The sequence below is a fragment of the Manis javanica genome, chromosome 16 (genome assembly GCF_040802235.1).
Source record: "Manis javanica isolate MJ-LG chromosome 16, MJ_LKY, whole genome shotgun sequence".
NCBI classification, from domain to species: Eukaryota; Metazoa; Chordata; class Mammalia; order Pholidota; family Manidae; genus Manis; species Manis javanica.
In genome coordinates this window covers 26,913,912-26,934,225 of record NC_133171.1, presented here as the reverse complement: position 1 = coordinate 26,934,225, position 20,314 = coordinate 26,913,912, and the positions used below count along the sequence as shown (strand labels likewise).

The 20,314-nt window shown below is 36.2% G+C and overlaps 1 protein-coding gene across 19 annotated transcripts in view; it reads left to right on the top strand.

Moving 5' to 3' along the window:
* The window catches only part of FAM135A (family with sequence similarity 135 member A), a 106,239-nt gene that overhangs the window by 15,225 nt on the left and 70,700 nt on the right, over positions 1-20,314 (top strand). For 18 of the 19 annotated variants that reach the window (XM_037012545.2, XM_073224580.1, XM_037012543.2 and 15 more), the window contains 3 exons: positions 2,043-2,122; positions 16,212-16,351; positions 16,464-16,534. In XM_037012545.2, the coding sequence (XP_036868440.1) occupies positions 2,043-2,122; positions 16,212-16,351; positions 16,464-16,534 (291 nt within the window). Of the gene's footprint in view, positions 1-2,042; positions 2,123-16,211; positions 16,352-16,463; positions 16,535-20,314 lie in introns of those variants that run through there. The other variant, XM_037012549.2, reaches the window with a different exon arrangement.

Here is a 20,314-nt window from a genome sequence, read left to right as displayed (position 1 = left end):
TTGTTGGTTTTTGTATTCCACGTGTAAGTGAAATCATGCGGTATTTATCTTTCTCTGTCACTGATTTCACTTAATGCCTTCAAGATCTATCATGTTGTTAAAAATGACAAAGTTTAATTCTTTTTTATGGCTGAATGATGTTCCTGTGTATGTGTGTGTGTGTGTGTGTGTGTGCATGTGCGTGCGTGCATGTATGTGCCACGTCTTCTTTATTCATTCATCTGTCAATGGATGCTTGAGTTGTTTTCATATCTTGCCTATTGTAAATAATGCTGCAGTGACCATAGGGTGCATGTATCTTTTCAAATGAGTGTTTTTGTTTTCTTCAGCTAGATACCCAGTAGTGGAATTGGTAGATCACTGAGTAGTCTTATTTTTGATTTTCTGAGGAACCTCCCTACTGGTTTCCATAGTGGCTGTATCAATTTACATTCCCACCAACAGTACACAAAGATTCCCTTTTCTCTACATCCTTGCCAACACTTGTTATTTCTAGTCCTTTTCATAATACCTATTCTAACAGGTGTAAGGTGATAAATATCTCATTATGGTTTTGATTTGCATTTCCCTGATGATAAATGATACAGAGCATCTTTTCATATACCTGTTGGCCATCTGTATATCTACTTCAGAAAAATGCCTGCTCAGTCTTATGCCCATTTTTTAATCAGATTGAATTGTATGAGTTCTTTATGTATTTTGGATATTGGTCCCTTATTAGATAAATGATTTGCAAACATTTTCTCCCATTCAGTAGGTTGCCTTTCATTTTGTTGATGGTTTCCTTTGCTGTGCAGAAGCTTTTTAGTTTTTTGTAGACCCACTTGCTTATTTTTGCTTTTGTTAGTTTTGTTTTTGGTGTCAGATTTAAAAAACTATCACCAAAACCTATGTTAGGGAGCTTTCTACCTATGTTTTCTTCTATTTTACTCATTTAGTTAACATTTCCAGCATGGGAAGTTGAAGAGTTCCTAGACAATTGTTCTCTATCACTAGGGCTCCTGCTGATTTCATTTTGGTTTTTACTGTCTTCTCATGTTTTCAAGTTGACCTCATCTTAATCTCAACTAATTATCTATCTCTATGGAGTTTTGCCATGTCCCTTTAAGACCAAAATGTGACTTTAAAGGCTCTAAATTCACTTGACTATCCTTTTATTCACTCTTCTTTAGTTCTGGCTTTATGAACTGACCATGTGTTCTCTCCAAGGCCACACCTTCCTAGAAATAATAGCAATACTGTATTTATGTATTGCTTTAGCTTTTAGTAATCCTGTGTGTGTACGTTGTGTGTGTGTGTGTGTGTGTGTGTGTGTGTTTGTAGATGTATGTATCTTCCACTGCATACACAGACTTGCTGGGTAATAAAATGGTATTAAAACACAAATATGTTTTTACTTCATAATTTTTTTCTGTTTAAATTTATTACTAATGACTGGTAGATTTTTTAACATTTTTTATTATACATATTAAATATATAAATAAATGTATGAAATACATGTAATATTTTGAAATCCTGTAAAATAAATATGCAAGTAAAAGTACTTAAACAAATAGCTCTGACCTTGAAAAAAATTCCCAGTTCTTTAAACCAAATCTATACCTTTACTTTGTAATTTATAGTATGAAACCAGTTTTTTAAAACTGTTATAATAAATCCTATATTTTCTCTAAATTATGCTTAAGAATAGTTCACCTTTATTATTTTTTAAATGAAAAAAATGAGTAAACCAAATTAAACAGAAACTCTTAGATGCCTTACTGACTCCTCTGATTGCTGTGACATTCATTTAAAGTGAGAAATACCACATACATTTCTTCAGTTTCTCTCATTCATCTTAATACATCTTGTTTCCCTTTGGGTCTTATGCTGTGCTAATATTTGATCTGTGGATCTGATACGGTGTTTTCTACCATTAGTAAATATTATGAGAAATTGATAAGAACAGACTGATTTTATTATTTTAATACCTAGACAGAAATTGGGGCATTACATTATTTTAAAAATATATTGAAATGATATGTGTGTCTGTTTTGCTTTAGTTTTTACCAGATTCGTGCATCTATGAAAATTCCACCAAGAGTCCCCCACAGAGTAGAAGCTAGTTTGTTACATGCAGCAGGTAAGCAAAGGAATATTTTCAACATTTAAAAAAGTTTGAAGCAACATTACAGTGGCCAATAATAATGTTACATAATTATTTTTATTTTTTAATTAGAAATATAAGATATCAAACAGCATCATTATAATTTCTATTATAAGAAATATAGTTGAGGCCTCAGTAATAACAGGCTTGGTTATAGGTTCCTTGTTTCCCTCTTAGGTTTCTTATGATGAGAAAATGAAAGAATGTATGTAAAATTCCCATGAAAAAAACATAAGTAGGGGTGGTATCAGTTATATCATGTAAGGTATAATTTAAAAAATACACAGCTAATGTGAACTTATAATTGAATATATAATTACAAAGGTGTTATGTGATAAAGTTTTATAGTATGCCTTTTGAGAATTTCTTTTTAACCAGACTCTTTTTCTGGGTTACCTATTCTAATTAGAAAACAAAGAGCCTGAAAGCAATGTAAGAAGGTGTAAAATAGATGTGTTACAGCAGCTCTGTTAGTTACTTATGTCCTATGGAGAGACAGCAGCATTAACATGTTTGAAGCGAACTGGCGGCCCTGCTCTTAGTGGGCCTTGTCAGCTTTCCTGGTACAGTGTGCTCTGCTGCATCCTATGCAGGTAGGAAATGAAATGGGGAATGAAACATTCTAGTGAGTTACTGTATATATCAAATAGGAATTACTAGTTTTCAGAGCATCATACAGTAATAAAATACACCTAACACTCAAGCTATGCTAAGCATAATTCAGTCCACTTTTTAAATTTAAAAAAGTGTTCTGTAAATTTGGATTGTTTAAGATTATCTTTTTTAGCATAATGTGGACACTAAAATGCTAGTTAATGTTAACTATTAATGAATTGTATTTAATGGAGAGTTTACTCAATCTTCCTGAAGACTCTTAAAATGCCTACTGCTTATGGCCAAAGATAGGTATATTCTTTTAAAAAGAAAAACTTTTCTTCTTTACGTGGCTTACATATATGCATGTTAAAGTGTATGAGGATTTTTGCATCTCTGTTCATCAGAGATACTGGCTTGTAATTTTATTTTCTTGCAGTCTTTGGCTCCTATATCAGGGTAATAATAGCCTTGTAGTATGGGTTCAGAAGTCTTCCATCCCGATTGGTGTTTTTGGAAAAGTTTGGGAAGGATTGGCATTATTTCTTCTTTAAATGTTCAGTAGAATTCAGCAGTGAAGCCATCTGAGCCATCTGGTCCTGAGATTTGATTTGTTTGGAGATTCTTGATTACTGATTCAGTCTCTTATTATTGGTCTGTTCAGATTTTCTCTTTCTTCACAAATCAGTCTTAGTAAGGAGTATGTCTTTAGACATTTATCCATTTCTTCTAGGTCATCTAATTTGTTGGCATATAGTTGTTTATGTAGTCTGGTATCCTTTGTGTTTCCATGGTATTGTAATGGGTCCTCTTTCCTTTATAATTTTATTCACATCATCTCTCTTTTTCTTAGTCTTGCTAAAGTGTGTTGATTTTGTTTATCTTTTCAAAAAACCAACTCTTAGTTTTGTTGACCTTTTCTATTATCTTTTTTGTCTCTATTTTGTTTATTTCCACTCTGGCCTTTATTATTTCCTTCCTTCTGCTAACATTGGGCTGAATGTGTTCTTTGAATAATACCTTGAGTTGTAAGGTTAGGTTTGAGACCTTTCTAGGTCACTTGTATGACAGAAATGGTACAGTAATTAGTATCATTTACAAAGTAATGGTAATCCAGCATTATGACAAATGGTATTTCATAAATACTCAAAAAGTAGAATACCTTCTTTTTTCTTGTGATTTCTTGACCATTGTGATTTTTGCTTTTTATTAGTTAAAAGTCAAGATTTGATCATTGGTACTACCAATTGGGTTTCTTTCTAGTTGCTGAAAATATCAGCTGCATATTTTTAACCAAAATGTGAATGGTCTGATAGTTTACTAGAGTGTGGTGGGGAAGTATCTTTTAATAATAAATTGTTTATGGCAGACACCAGTCTTTAAAAGGGAAGCTTGGGTTTGGAAGACAATAGACTTCCATAATACAAAATTTCAGTTTATATGTAAAGACATTATTTATGTGTGTATTTTTATAGCATTATACCAGAAAAATTTTAAGAGGTTGCTTACTTTTTAATTAAAGTATAGCAGCTAAAATGGCAAATACAAGAACCAGATTTGGACAGAAAAATAAAAAAATATATAAAATTTATTTTATACTTTTTTCTTACTGTTTTTCAAAATAGCAAACTTGTCTGTCATGTCTTAAATTCATTAGGATTTCTCAAGATTTTTTTGATTGCAAATGTTGTATCAGTATACTGTATTTTTCTTTAATTTAGAATATCTTGTTTTTCTTGTTCATGGGGTACCCAGTGATATCTACAGTTTTACAAGTAAAGTGACCCTGAACAAATTATGAGATGTGCTGCGTTCTTTGCCCAGTACCATTCCCAGTGTGATTATTTTTATATGTGCGTAGTGTTCCATAGCTTTTGAATTTTGTTTCATTCTCTGGACACTTCAGTGATAACTTTAATCTGACGTCCCAAGTGTATTTCCTGCTAGCATACTGCAGAATAGCCTATCATGTTAAATGTTTTTTAAATTTATATGAAAATTATAGACAATAGTGGTTGATGGAATATGGTAAACTTATTTGAAACTCACAGGTATGGGAGATCCAAAATAATGTTTTAGTATCCATGGTCTGAAAAAAGAAAAAAAAAAGAGCAAAGAGGGCAGCCATTTTCTTCCAGTCTTTGATATATTGATTCTTTTCTTTTTATGTCCTTCCTCCTCCAAGATTTGTTTCATTTTAAAATAGTATAAAGGAGTCCCTGGAGTGTGTATCTTTTTAATATTAGTAAGTTCATTAGGGAAAGATATCTTTCCCAAAATTTTCTGCCTTCAGAATTACACCTGTGTATTTGACTGACTTTGTTTTAATAAATACACATCATTGATTCTAGACTCATCCTTCATTAAACCATAAGGGTAGTTTTCCTTTATCCTCTCTGCTCATTCTTTCACTTCTGTTCCTTAAAAATTCACTTTTTCTGTTGAGGGCTTGGATTTTTCTCTGTACTTTATCCTGTTTTTCTTCTAACTTTGATTTGTACTTTCAAGACCTTTCCTTTCCAGCACTGTATTTAACCATAATTCCTACACTTTGTGTATATTTCTGCAAAACTTTTAGGAGGAAGAGAGAAATGATAACTTTGCATGTGGGTTGCAGTAGGATAGATTAGATGTGGTAGGAATCAGGTGGTATTATACAGTTTATTACAACACATTTAAATTATTTCCAGCACGAAATTGTGCTGACAGTATGAGGTTTGAGTCAGGAAATAGCTGTCATCTGCAATAACATCAGTCATGAAAAACAATGCGTATTTATAGGGCTGTTGAAAATTGATTAATAAGAAAACATTCAGAGAGACGTTTACAACCAAGAAGTCATTGCTGGTTCTAGGAAGCTGCACCCCACTTGAAATGTTAGAGCACTTACGTATAGTTTTGATGAAAAGTTAAGTTTAGCAACTCCCCATTTCTAGTAGTGATAATATTCTTTTCAAACCAGAAGCATGTTGTTTTATTTGCTTTTAAATATCTATCCACCTTTTCGTCCCTTGGCAGTGAAAACAAAACAGGCAAATAGTTCAAAGATCTGTTAGTCCAGAGATTTGTAGTGAAAATCATAGCTTCTTCTCTAAGTGTGTGCACTTTTAACTATTTCACTACCCTAATGGTTTCCTCTGTATAGACATTTTCATTTCCTGTAATGATAAATGACAATTTATCTTAGTGAGACTATTGTCTCCCTTCTTCTCCCCCTCCTGTATCTTTCTTATATATATATTAGTTGAAGCTACCATTATTGTAGCTTCAAATAATATATGTAAAGCTCCTTTTCCTACTTCAGCAAATGTATGACTGATCCCTCATTTTACAAAGTAAGCAAATAAGCAAAATCTTGCTCTTTTTTTCAGATTCTCTCTCTTTACCTCCCAACCTGTTAGATATATCCTTTGTTTTATATTAACAAGGTTGCTAACATTCATTTTCTATTTTGTAGCTGTAGTTAAATCTTAATATGCTTTGACCATGGGTTGATTCCAAATATTGAAAACAAGTAAACAGCATTTTCATTTTTATGGCAATACAAGAGGGAAAGGGCTTATAAAATTGAAATGACTGTTCCAACATCAAAAGGAGGATCTTCTGGCAAAACAAGGCAAATCTAGTTACCATTTTGGTATTGAGGTGGGTCACCTGTGCTGTAGAGGGTAGATATAGATATATCTTAGGTGTTTTAGAAGCTATAAATTCAAAGATGGAGCTCTGTTTAGTTAACAAAGTAGTGACTTGGAATCAAGATACCAGCGTCCTTTTATGTTACCTTGGAAAATTTAACATCTGTAAGCTTCAGTTTCTTATCTGGGAAATGTGTTACCTGCTTTACAAGGTTGTTGTGCATTATATGTATGAAAGTTCACAGCAAACTAAAGGGCTGTATTCATGTAAAGTATTATTGGGCTTCTATTCGTAAGAAAGAAAGGGAAGCAGTCACATTTTGACTCAGTTACTATGTTATTTGTGAATCCTTTAATGTTATAAAGATCTGAAACTTACAATAAAGTTAATTTGATGTCCTATGGTTTATATAATTTGTTAGGCAACAGAGTAATTAAGTACATAGGATAGCATCTCATATTAATAAGTACATTTAAAAATGTTTAAAAAATTGATAAATCCATTTCTGGAGTAATAAGCATGAACTAGGAAGACCGAGGGCAAGAAAGGAACACTGAATGGGAGGAGAGACCTCCCGAGAGACCCTGAATGTGTGACTCGTCGGGAAATCTAGGGACCTGGGCTTGCATTTCTGTGCTCATCAAACTAGCTTAATCTGCAGAAAGTGTTTGAGTTTGGGCAGAATTTCAAGTCTTGTTCTGCCCCTCACTGACTGTATGGTGTGGAGTAGTTCAGTCTCTCGGGGCCTTTCCTTGTCAGTGACGTGGAAATAAGCCCTGACTTCATTGTTTGTTACAGTCAGGTGAGAAAATTGGGTGAAGAGACCTGGTATAGTGCTCAGTAAATACTGGTTCCCTTTGTCCTACCTTCCATTTCTATCCTAAATTGCCCCAGATATTAAAAAGTTGACATAAGGTGGGCTCTAGGATCTCAGAACCAACTTGATTTAAGGTAAGACAGTCCATGAACAAGGGGTTGACTGGCAGCATCTGTGTGCCTTTCCCTTGTTAGGTTTCAGAAATCAGCCTTCCTGATACCCAGGATAGCTGATGGATACGCTTTAACCTTTTTATGTCTCCCTTGGGTCTTTTCTTCCCCAGTAAGACAGTTATTCCTTTCTACTCTAGGGGTTCTCTGATGGGTGGTAAGAGTGAACTGCACACACATTTTTTAGCTTGTTTATCAGTGTGACTAGAAGATCAAGCACAGGCTTTGAAGCAAACAGCAGTGGCATTTGTTTCTTGGGCAAATTGTTTAAACTATCAGAGCCTTGGTATCTATAAAATGGGTGTATTATTGCCTGCTCTGTAAGATTGCCTAAAGCATTAGTAACAGTATCCGTAAAGCACAGTGCCTGGCACATAGTAAGGGCCCTGTAGCTAGTAGTAGTAGTAGTAGTAGTAGTAATATGACTGCTATTTTTTTCTTTTTCTTTTTCTTGAATAAATTTGATATACAACCTTGTATAAATTTGAGGTGTACAGTGTGTTACTTTGATACATTTGTGTGTTGTAATATGATTGCTCTGGTAGGCAGTATTTATCACATTACCTAATTATAGTACAATATTGTTGTCTATACTCATTATACTTGTGCATTAAAGCTCTATAGCTGATATACTACTGTTGCATGCCCTTGAACAGTATCAGTCTAATCCCCAAAACCCCCATCCTCAGGTAACCACCATTTTACTCTCTGTTTTTCACAAGTTTGCCTTTTTTATATTCTACATATAAGTGATATCATACAGTACTTGTCTTTTTCTTTCTGGGTTATCTCAGCATATTGTACTCAAGGTCCATCCATGTTGCAAATGGCAGGATATTCTACTTTGTTATGCTGAACAATATTCTATTGTGATATGTACCACATCTTTTTTCCTATTCGTGTGTTGATGGACTTATAGGTTGTGTCCATTTCCTGGCTATTGAAATAATGCTGCACTGAACATGGGAGTGCAGATACCTCTTCAAAATCCCATTTTCATTTCCTTTGGGTGTATACCCAGAAGTGGGATTGCTCAATCATAAGGCAGATATGTTTTTAAGTTTTTGAGGAACCTTCATACTGTTTTCCCTAGTAGGTGGACCAATTTACATTCCCAGCAGTAATGTGTAAGGGTTCCCTTTCAGCACATCCTCATCAGCACCTGTTGCTCTTGTCCTTTCTTGATAACAGCCACTCTCTGACAGGTGTGAGCGGAGAGCTCACTGTGGTTTGACGTGCGTTTCCCTGATGATTAGTGATGTTGAGCCTTTTCGCATGTGCCTGTTGCCCATTTGATGACCTCTTTGGGAAAATACTATTTAGTTTTTTGCAGGACTACTATTTATGATGAGAAAGAAAGGGAAATTGCACAAAAATTCGAACAATAATGTGCGGGAAAGGTCTTATTACTAAAAAAAAAATGCCACTTTGATAGAAGCTTCACAACTAAACATTTGAACTAAAAATCAATTCTGGTGGAACAATAAAGAATTTCCCATTATTTATGTTTGATCGGGGTATTTCTAAGGCCATCTGTTCTGGATAAAATTCTTTGTGTGCCTATGTATTCCATTCTTCCTATCTACCACCACCTAGTGCTTTTATACAGGTGATAGTAGTTAACAACAAATTAATATTAAGAAAACAAGAAGGTTGGAAATAAGGGCTGGCTATCAAAGAAGAAAGGGTAGTCCCAGTTGCTTTGTTCTGTCATAGTTAATTGCCTGTAGTAAGGCTTTGGGTATTTTGCAGTGCTTCTAGAAGAACCATCTCTTCACCTCTGTTGTCTCCTTAAGCTTTGTCCAGCCAACTCCTCAGGACCTCCTCTGGGAGCCACTGACAATAGTTTGGCTGAATTATTGAGAGTCCATGATTTGACCCTGTCCATATCTAATATTATTTACAACCATCTCTCTGTGATCTGTGGATCTCTTTTCAGCTTCTCAAATTTTATGGGTTCTAATTGACCTGATATTTTATGCATGTTCTTCCTTTCACATTATTTCTCTTGTTAACTCACAGATAACTTCCAAAGGCAGGTAAACCCCCATGTGGTCATAGCACTTTCTAAGCACGTCTTTCAGCTCTTACCATCTTAAAAGTTTTCCTTCAGAAATGGAATTCTAATATAATAAACATTAAGATTCATTAAAGAAAAATGCTTTTTAAAAAAATGAGGAAAGTTTAAAGAAATATATAGCTAGAGACAATTCATATTATGTCATTAATCCATTACTATTATTACTAATAAAATAATCTCAACAACTATGAATGGAAAACTCACCATAAAGTTAGATTTTTCAATAAACTTAATTTATGAAACTTGAGGCCATTTGGCATTACAAGCCTCCATTTTGCTTTCCCTAGATTCAATAGCTTCCTTGTGTCACCGCTGTTCATTATCTTTTTTTTCCTGGCTTAAGAGATAGTGATAATTACATTGCCATTTGCTTTGGCCTCCTGAAATAGGAACTTAAGAGATTATCACATTGTCTACAATTATATACTTAAATGTTTCTATCCAAATTAGACTGCAAACTCTGAAAACAAGGGCAGTGTTCTTATTTCATATCTCTTCGTTCCCAACTTTTTAGAGACTTAATGAATTTTGGTTGGATGAATGCTCTCGAGCACAAATGAAATAAAAGATACCAATACTGGGTATTTAACAACAGGAAACGGAAATTTGGAAGGATAGTAATAGGAATAAAATATAAATTGTCATGGCTAATATAATAAGTATTTATAGGCTTCAATCACAAATCTCTGAAAGTGTGTATCTGATGTTTTGGGAACAGATAACTGATTGGCAAAGTGAAAATAAGACTCATTTCAACAAGGAAATAGGGCGCGAAATTTAAAGTTAGGTGAAAGTTCATTTACTCAAAAAACACTTGCTGAAGGCCTGTTATATGTAAGACATAGTGCTCACTCCAAAGTTCCAATGAAAAAGATACCTGTGGTGCCCACCTCAGGGGTGGAGATTATCATGCAGTACGTAATAAAAAGTAGAGAGGATTTCAGATTCAAGAAGGTAAACTGAGTACACACACATGGTTAGGCCTTCTCGTTCCCACGACTCCTTGGAATAGCAGTATAGAAGCACAGAAAGGAGTAATAAAAAAATGTTTCAGTAAGTTTCTGAAGGGCTAAAAAAGAAGCGGGAGCTGAACTGCCTTTTGGGACACATTCCCCGAGGGATTTCAGACAGGTAACAGCAGAAGAGGGAAGTAAGAAGTGGGCCTGAAACAGCAGTACAGTAAAGTACTGTAATGGGGAGGTGGGAGCACCCCAGCCCCAAGTGCAGAGGTTGGGAAGATTGGCATTCACCTGAGCGGGAAGCCTCAGGGCTTTTCTTTACATACATTGCCCTGCGGTATTAATGTATTAACCCGCCAGAGTAAAGCACTCCATTCTGTCTTTTTTTCTCTTTTGTAGTCAAACCACACAACATGAAATCTGCCCTCTTAACAATTTTTTAAGTGTATATGGTATAGTGTTGTTAACTGCATGTACAGCAGAGCTCTAGAACTTTTTCACTGTGCGTATCTGAAATGCTCTTTCCTTGGTTAAGCAACCCCTTTCTCCCTCTTCAGGCCTCTAGCAACCACCACTCTACTTTCTGCTAAGGAGTCTGACCTTTTTTGATGCCTCATAGAAATAGGATCATGTAGTATGTGGCTGGCTTGTCATTTAGCATAAGTCCTCATGGTTCACTCTTGTTGCAGCATATGATACTATGTCCTAATTTTTAAGGCTGTAAGTATTCCATCATATATCTCATTTTCTTTATCTTTCATCTGTCAGTGGACATTTAGGTTGTTTCCACCTGTTAGCTATTGTGAATGCTGCAGTGAACATGAGAGGAGCTATGACTTCAAGATCCTGTTTCCAATTCTTTTGGGTAAATTCTTGAAAGTGGGATTGCTGGATCATATGGTCATTCCATTTTTAATCTTTTTTTTTAAATTTGATACTGTTTTTTATTTTAATCTATTTTCCTTAATCTGATATCATTTTCCATAGTGGTGACACCACTTTACCTTCCCACCAACAGTATACATGAGCTCCAATTTCTCTACAAGAGCCCACCATGTACATGTAATACTATATGACGAAAGAAATATGTAAGGCATGGACCTTGCTTTTAAGAAGTTTCTATTTCTTCCTCCTGAAATTCTCTTCCTTTCTATCTTCATTTGACTAATTTTTTCATGCATTTTCAGCTTCAGTTTTATGTTGTCAACAAAGTATTTCCTCACTCCACAGACCAGGTTTGCTCTCCTATCAGAAGATGCCATTGCACTCTATTCTTTACTGTAACACGTAGTGCAGATGCAGTTTACAGAATTAGGTGAGAGCAGGGAAAGTGGTTTTTTTCTTTGGTTTGATCTACTTAGCTTACAACAATTTATGGCACAGAGTAACTACAATAAATACCTAAAATTATATTGTGAAATGTATCACACATTTTTAAAAGATCACATAAAACATTGTTTCATTAAAATAATAAAGGTTTGCAACTCTTTATTTAAGGAATAGAGCATTACTAGCCCCCTAAGAACCTTCTGTATACTCCTTCCTCCTGCACGTCCCTCCTGATTTTATTAATCATTCTTTTGCTTCCAGGGAAGCATCTAGTTGAGTTTGGAAGAGCTGACTAGCAAGCACAAACCCAATTGTTTAAGAAAGCTGCAGTATCACTACTATTAAAAGAAGACTCCCAGAAGAAGAGCTGAACAGTCTCTGGGCTGCAGTATGCTTCTGTATGCTTGAAAGGTTTTGAGACTCCTTTGGGAGAGCTAGTGGGCGAGGTCAAAAGTGAATTGCAAGAGCTCACCACATTCAGGGATCCTTGCAAGGTTGTAGGGTGATGAAATATTAGATATCCAACATGTGGAGTGGACTGACTGGCATCTAAACTTACCATTCAGCTGTCCTTCCTTCAAACCTCAGGAGTAGGTCAGAGCAGAAGACTTCTGTGAGGTGAAAATGCCCTCATATGATCTAGGAGATAGGACAGAAACTCCATCAGTGTACCCGCATACCAAAAAGAACCTGGCTGGGCTTTTAATCTTTCCTTAGGTGAAAAATGATACTAAGACTGCAAAGATCTTTCAGATGACAGGCTTCAGCATGTCTGTCTGCTGAACCGCACTAATCCAGGGTTTATTAGACATTTGCTGCACCCTCAGCCAAGGGTCTCTTTGGAAACCTCCTTCCCATGCCACCTTCCTGGACATTCCCTTTGCCCCTCGTCTGCGTGGGATCTCGTTTCCTAACCTCTTTTTCCTTTTCTTGGTTTACTCTCTCATTTTGCTGGAGGCTATTTTCTAATATCTTGTTGAGAAAAGTGGCAGAGGAAATAAGTATATTTAAACTTACAGTGTCTAAAAATATCTTTATTCTGCTCTTACACTTATTTGACAATTTAGGAATAGAATTCTAGGTTGGAGCTCTTTTTTCTTGAGAATTTTGAAAACACTCGTCTATTGTCCTTTGGTTTGCAACATTGCTGTTGAGAGTTCCAAAGCCATTCTGATTGTTAATCCTTTATATGTGACCCTTTATCCCTTATCTTGTTAATGATTTTCTCCCATCTTTCTTCTCTGTTCGTTTTGGCATGAGGAATAATGGGAGGGTAGAGAAGGCTTCTAAATGCCCACATGAGAGGGCAGCAGCCTCAGGAAGAGCAATAGCAAACACTTGTGCTTTTTGAGGCAGCGGTTTCTAGATCCACATTATCTGGATGCTTAAAAAAAACTACTTTCCATTGAGGAAAATTTCTTCACAGCTCTTCTCTGATATATACAGAAGTTGTTTCTGATCTGCTTGGTTTCCCTTCATGTGTCTATATGAATATGTATATATATGTATATAGATAGATACATATATATATAAATACACATAGACGAGAGAGAACTATCTCAATTATAACAGAAAAGTTGTACTTACAGGACAAAAAAACTTTTTTCCTGAACCACTTAAGAGTAATTTGCTAACATGATGTTCCATCATCCCCAAATACTTCAGTATATATTTCCTCCAAATAATATTCTTCTACATAGCTCAGTAAAATCATCAAAATCAAGAAATTAACATTGGTATATTTTATTCTCAGGTCATTCAGGTTTTGCTACTTGTCCCAACAAAGTCCTTAATAGCAAATGACCCAGTTCAGAATCATGCTTTGTAGTTAGTTGTGTCTACTTCATCCTGGAACAGCTCCACAGTTACTCCTTCACTTTTCATGACTCTCATATTTTCGAAGACTGTAATCCTGTTAATTTTTAGTATGTCCTTCAGTTTGCATTGGTCTGCATTCGTCTCATGATTAGAGTCAAGTTACGCATCTTGTACAAGAATATCTCAGAACTGTTCTAGGTTCTCCTCATATCCTATGAGGTGGGTCATGATTTCTCATCCCATTATTGATGATGTTAACTTGGATCATTTGATTAAGTCTCTTGTTGACTTTTCCACTGTAAAGTCACCCTTTTTCCATTCAAACTTACAATTTTTTCATTTATTTATGTATAGGAATATGGACTTACAGGTTTCTGTATTTATTCAGTGGGTGGTAATCTGATACCACCATACTTTACTTTGATGCTCAGTTCATCCCCAATAAGACCAGGAGTAGAATCTTCAAGTTAGCTCCTTTGTTCTTTTAATGTGTCCCCTCATTGTTTAAGGACTTCCTTCCTTTCTGGTCTGAAAAGACGGTCCATACGCCTTGTCCTATCTGTGCCCCTGCTTTGGAGTCAAACCATTTCTCCAAACTCCCTGGTTCCTTTTCGTTGAGAATATATCAGAAACCAGTATTGCTGTGTTGCTCCCAAGCCCTTTGCATGGACAGAACTAATGAGTTCACATGTGTAATACACATATATACACAAATTTACACCTGTTTTTATGTAAATATATGGTGAAAACCATGAATTCACATCAGTATTTTTAAAATTTCCATCCAGTACCACAAGATTCATTTTGTATTCATATCTCCTTTCACATGTGCACATACTTCCTCTGAAAGGTTATATAGTAAGAAATCTGACTCGTTATTCTCAGTGTATTTTCTTATTTGATCAGTCCCTTATATGTGCCAGTCTCCTGGCCCTAAGCCCCTTCTCGTGAATGCTCTCCTTAAACCTCTTGGGCTTCAGCCCCTCATGGCAGGTCACTACCCTGTGTGAACACCCCCTCCGCCCCCCTTGGACTCACTACGTCCTTGTGCCAGGAGTTTCTTCAGCAGGGTATTCTCCTTGCCTTGCTTTGGCTCCATTAGAGTGTATCAGGATGCCACTGCCCAGAACCACCCTCGCCCCCAGCGGGAGTTCTTCCTGTCCTTTTTGGGCTCCTACACCATGTACTAGGCTGCCCCGCTGCAAGGACACCTCCTCACCTAATTTGGGTTCCAACTGCCCAGCTGCAGGTGTGCTAAGCAGTTGCCCTCCTCATCTTATCTGGGCTCCCAGCACCTCGTTCTCAGTCATCCCTCCACCTCCGTTGCCCTCCTCACCTTGCTCAGGTTCTGACACCTCACTCCAGGTTGCCCTCTTCATCCTGCACAGAGTCTGACGTCAGGCCACCACCTGCTGTGGGCACCCTCCTTGCTCCAGCTGGACTCTGGCATCCCACTCTGGGCTCCCTGCCCTGCAGAGATGCCCACCTGGCTTTGTCTATACTTATACATCTCCATTTTCTTTGACTGTTTCTCAAATCATACTTTTTTCTGGAGTATAGAGTAGTAGGACAAGAGATGGGGTGTTGGAATGCCTGACACCAACAACCTGGAGGTAGACCAAAATTTACAGGTAAGGAGCACAGCCTCCACAAACTGATCTCACTTTAGACAACAGCTACAACTTCGGTTGTAGCTCTCACTTCTGATCAGATGACTACAAATTTGGGTGCCTCTTACCCCTTCAGGTTCTGTAATTTACTAGAATATCTCACAGAACTCCAGAAAATGCTCTACTACTATTACAGTTTCACTATAGCAAAGGCATGCTAACCAGAGCCAGCCAAAAGAAGGCATACATAGCGTGAGGTCTGGGAGGGCCTCAGATATGTGAAGCTCCTGTTGTTCTCTTCCCAAGGAGTCAGGATGCCTTAACCCTCCCAGAAAATCTTCATATGACCATATATAGAGTATTGCCATTCAGGCCTTGGGTCCAGAGTTGTTATTGGTGCCTTACTGCATATGCGTGATGGATTGAATCAGCAGTCTGTGAGTCCGCTGCTATTTTGGTCCTTCAGCCCCCTTTCCCTCCCCAACATGGCGTTGGGCTCAAAGCCCAACTCTCTCATCACATGGTTGGCCTTACTGGCGTGAACAGCCCCCATCACGGAACATCTCCTTACCATAAATTATCTGGGCCCGTCATTAATAACAGAAGTACTTCTGTATTAGGAAATTCTGAGAATTTAGAAGCCACCTCTCAGGAGCTGGGGACAGAAAATAACCAAATTCTTTATTCCAAGGGTTTAACGGGTACCTCCCAGCAATCAGGCAGAAGCCATAGTAAGTTCGTTACTCTGCAAATATGGAGAACTGAATTGCTTTCTTCTGTGGTGCACAGACCGATTGTTCACTCTTAATCTACCTTGAGATTTCATCGTTTACCTTCTCAGATTAAGATAAGTTGTACAGTGATTTTATAATGGTTATAGCGTACCTATCAATTTTTTATCATAAATTAATAAACTTGCAGAAATGTTCTAATACTGCTATAAAAAATAATAGTGGTATAGGAATAATATAATAAAACATGGTTTTTCAGAGTAAGAGTATTATATTATATTTTGCTTTTTATCTGTCAATTATATATCTTATCTGTTGTAGGTATGACTTTAGCTTTTCCAGCTTCAGTTCATGATTCTCTGATTTGCAGTAAAACATTTCAAATTCTATATAAAAATGAAGAGGTTGTTTTAAATGATGTCATGATCTTCAAAGTTAAAATGTTGCTGGATGAGAAAAAGGTAAACATCTCTTCATATATATTTAGATAAATATTTTTTGTAAAGCCTCAAGACTTATTTCCAACCTTCTATAAATATTCAAAAAGTATCTCATACTGTAATTTCTCTTCAGATTGAAGAAGCCCTTGAGGAAATGAATTTTGTGTTATCCTTGGATCTACACTTCACAGATGGAGATTTTTCGTAAGTAGGCTGATCAGACAATTTAAAATCTTGAGTTACTCGTGACTGTTATCTTTTATTATTAGATTCCCCATTTTCTTCTTAGAATCCAGCCCATCCCCTTCTTGTTTATTCTGAACTACTTCTGTCTCCTGGGGGAGTGTCATGATAGTTAGTCCTGTTCCTTTATGCCCATGCTGATTGCATGAGCTCCAGGCAGCAAAATCAGACAATGAAACAATTTCCTTAACTCAAGAAATTGCACTTTTGATACAATACCACTGCCATGAGACATTTAAATATAACTGAGCTTTCTTCCACTGCATCGCTAGCTCATCTTTCTTTGTGGCACGAGTGATGCCATCTTTAAGTAGGACTCTTTAGATGTTCAGAGAGTTATCAAGACTGATGACTCTTATACTTTGATACTGATTCTAGTTCATTAATTTCTAGAGCCCTTAAGGAAGCTTTAGGACTGCTTACCCTGAACTTGTCCACAGATATTTTAGGGATTTACTGCTTATATTAATTTAAAACAAGAATCAGAGATCCATTTAACAATTTTATTTTTGTAGTTTCTTTTCTTTTCCGTTTCAGATGTCCTTGAAGAAATACTTGTAAACTGAGTATAAATTCAAACTACATGTAGGATAAATAGCTAAGCAGTCATTTTGCTGAAGGTCTGCTTGATATGGACATGTAGGAGTAAGAATTTTTTACATGGTAGCTACTGCTCCTCTGTAATACTTGTTTATTACAAAGAATTCCTTAAGGGATTTGTTTTTAAATCAGGTCACAATTCTATAAGAGGAAAGCTAAAATGAGTAAGTAGTCCATTAACTATAGGTAGTTAATGTTTGTATAGGTTAAAAATACATATGTACATATATATTTGGACATCATTTTCATGATATTGTTTCAGTTTTTTCTATGTGTAAATCTAATGATAAACTAAATATTTATAATAAAATATCCATTGCTTGCTTTTTTAGGAGCAGCATTTAATAAAATTTTATACAATAAAAATAATTTTAAATATCCTTTGGGATTTATTGTGATAGGATTTGACTTCTTATACTGTACCCTTATAATAAACAGTGTTTCCTATGGAGTAAAGATTAGTATAAATGAGAGTAATTATAAATTATCACAAAAATCTCATTTTTTTTTTATTAAGGTATGATTTATATACACTCTTAGGAAGGTTTCACAAGAAAAACAATATGGTTACTACATTCACCCATATTATTGAGTTCCCCCCACACCCCATTGCAGTCATTGTCCATCAGTGTAGTAAGATGTCACAGACTCACTATTTGTCTTCTCTGTGCTACACTGTCTTCTCCATGACTGCCACCCACACCATGTGAACTAATCATAATACCCCTCAATTCCCTTCTCCCTCCCTCCCCATCCCCACTCCTTCACCCCTTCCCTTTGGTAACCGCTAGTCCCTTCTTGGAGTCTGTGAGTCTGCTGCTGTTTTGGTCCTTCAGTTATGGTTTGTTGTTATACTCCACAAATGAGGGAAATTATTTGGTATTTGTCTTTCTCTGCCTGGCTTATTTCATTGAGCATAATACCTTCTAGCTCCATCCATGTTGTTGCAACTGGTAGGATTTGTTTCTTTCTTATGGCTGAATAGTATTCCATTGGGTATATGTACCACATCTTTGTTATCCATTCGTCTGTGATGGACACTTAGGTTGCTTCCTTATCTTGGCTATTGTAAATAGTGCTGCAGTAAACATAGGGGTGCATATGTCTTTTTGAATCTGAGAACTTGTATTCTTAGGGTAAATTCCTAGGAGTGGAATTCCCAGGTCAAATGGTATTTCTATTTTTAGTTTTTTGAGGAACCTCTATATTGCTTTCCACAATGGTTGAGCTAGTTTACGTTCCCACCAGCAGTGTAGGAGGGTTCCTCCCCTTTCTCCACATCCTTGCCAGCATTTGTTGTTCCTAGTCTTTTCGATGTTGACCATCCTAACTAGTGTGAAGTGATGTCTAATTGTGGTTTTAATTTGCTTTTCCCTGATAATTAGCAATGTGGAGTATCTCTTCATGTGCCTGTTGGCCATTTGAATTTCTTCTTTGGAGAATTGTCTGTTCGTATCCTTCACCCATTTTTTAATTGGGTTATTTACTTTTTGGGTGTTGAGGCATATGAGTTCTTTATATATTTTGGATGTTAACTCCTTGTGGGATATGTCATTTACAAATATTTTCTCCACTACTATAGGAAGCCTTTTTGTTTTGCTGTACAGAAACTTTTTAGCATTATGTAGTCCCATTTGTTCATTTTTTATTTTGTTTCCCTTGCCCAAGGAGATGCGTTCAGGAAAAAGTTGCTCATGTTTATATTCAAGAGGTTTTTGCCTATGTTTTCTTCTAAGAGTTTTATGCTTTCATGACTTACTTTCAGGTATTTGATCCATTTCGAGTTTATTTTTGTGTATGGGGTTAGACAATAATCCAGTTTCATTCTCTTGCATGAATGTTTTGCCAACACCAGTTGTTGAAGAGGCTGGCATTTCCCTGTTGTATATCCATGGCTCCTTTACAGTGTATTAATTGATCATATATGCTTGGGTTTATATCTGGGCTCTGTAGTGTGTTCCATTGGTCTATGGGTCTGTTCTTGTGCCAGTACCAAATTGTCTTGATTACTGTGGCTTTGTAGTAGAGTTTGAAGTCTGGGAGCATAATCACCCCCATTTTATTCTTCCTTCTCAGGATTGCGTTGGCTATTCAGGGTCTTCTGTAGTTCCATATGAATTTTAGAACTACTTGTTCTAGTTCATTGAAGAATGATGTTGGTATTTTGATAGGGATTGCAGTGAAGCTGTAGATTGCTTTAGGCAGAATGGCCATTTTGACAATATTAATTCTTCCTATCCATTAGCACGGGATGTATTTCCAGTTATTGATATCTTCCTTAATTTCTCTTATGAGTATCTTGTAGTTTTCAGGGTACAGGTCTTTCACTTCCTTGGTTAGGTTTATTCCTAAGTATTTTATTCTTTTTGATGCAGTTGTGAATGGAATTGTTTTCCTGGTTTCTCTTTCTGCTAGTTCAGGAGTGTAGCAGATTTGTATATTAATTTTGTATCCTGCAACTTTGCTGAATTCAGTTATTAGATCTAGTAGTTTTGGAGTAGATTTTTTAGGGCTTTTTATGTACAATATTATGTCATCTGCAAACAGTTAACAGTTTTGACTTCTTCCTTGCCAATCTGGGTGCCTTTTATTTCTTTGTGTTGTCTGATTGCCGTGGCTAGGACCTCCAGAACTATGTTGAATAAAAGGGAGAGTGGGCATCCTTGTCTTCTTTCCGATCTTAAAGGAAAAGCTTTCAGCTTCTCGCTGTTAAGTATGATGTTGACTGTGGGTTTGTCATATGGCCTTTATTATGTTGAGGTACTTGCCCTCCTTACCCATTTTGTTGAGAGTTTTTATCATGAATGGATGTTTAGTCGAATGCTTTTTCAGCATCTATGGAGATGATCATGTGGTTTTTGTCCTCTTTGTTTATGTGGTGGATGATGTTGATGGATTTTCAAATGTTGTACCATCCTTGCATCCCTGAGATGAATCCTACTTGATCATGGTGTATGATCCTCTTGATGTATTTTTGAATTTGGTTTGCTAATATTTTGTTGAGTATTTTTGCATCTATGTTCATCAGGGATATTGGTCTGTAATTTTCTTTTTTGGAGGTGTCTTTGCCTGGTTTTCCTATTAGAGTGATGCTGGCCTCATAGAATGAATTTGGAAGAAGAATTATTCCTTCCTCTTCTA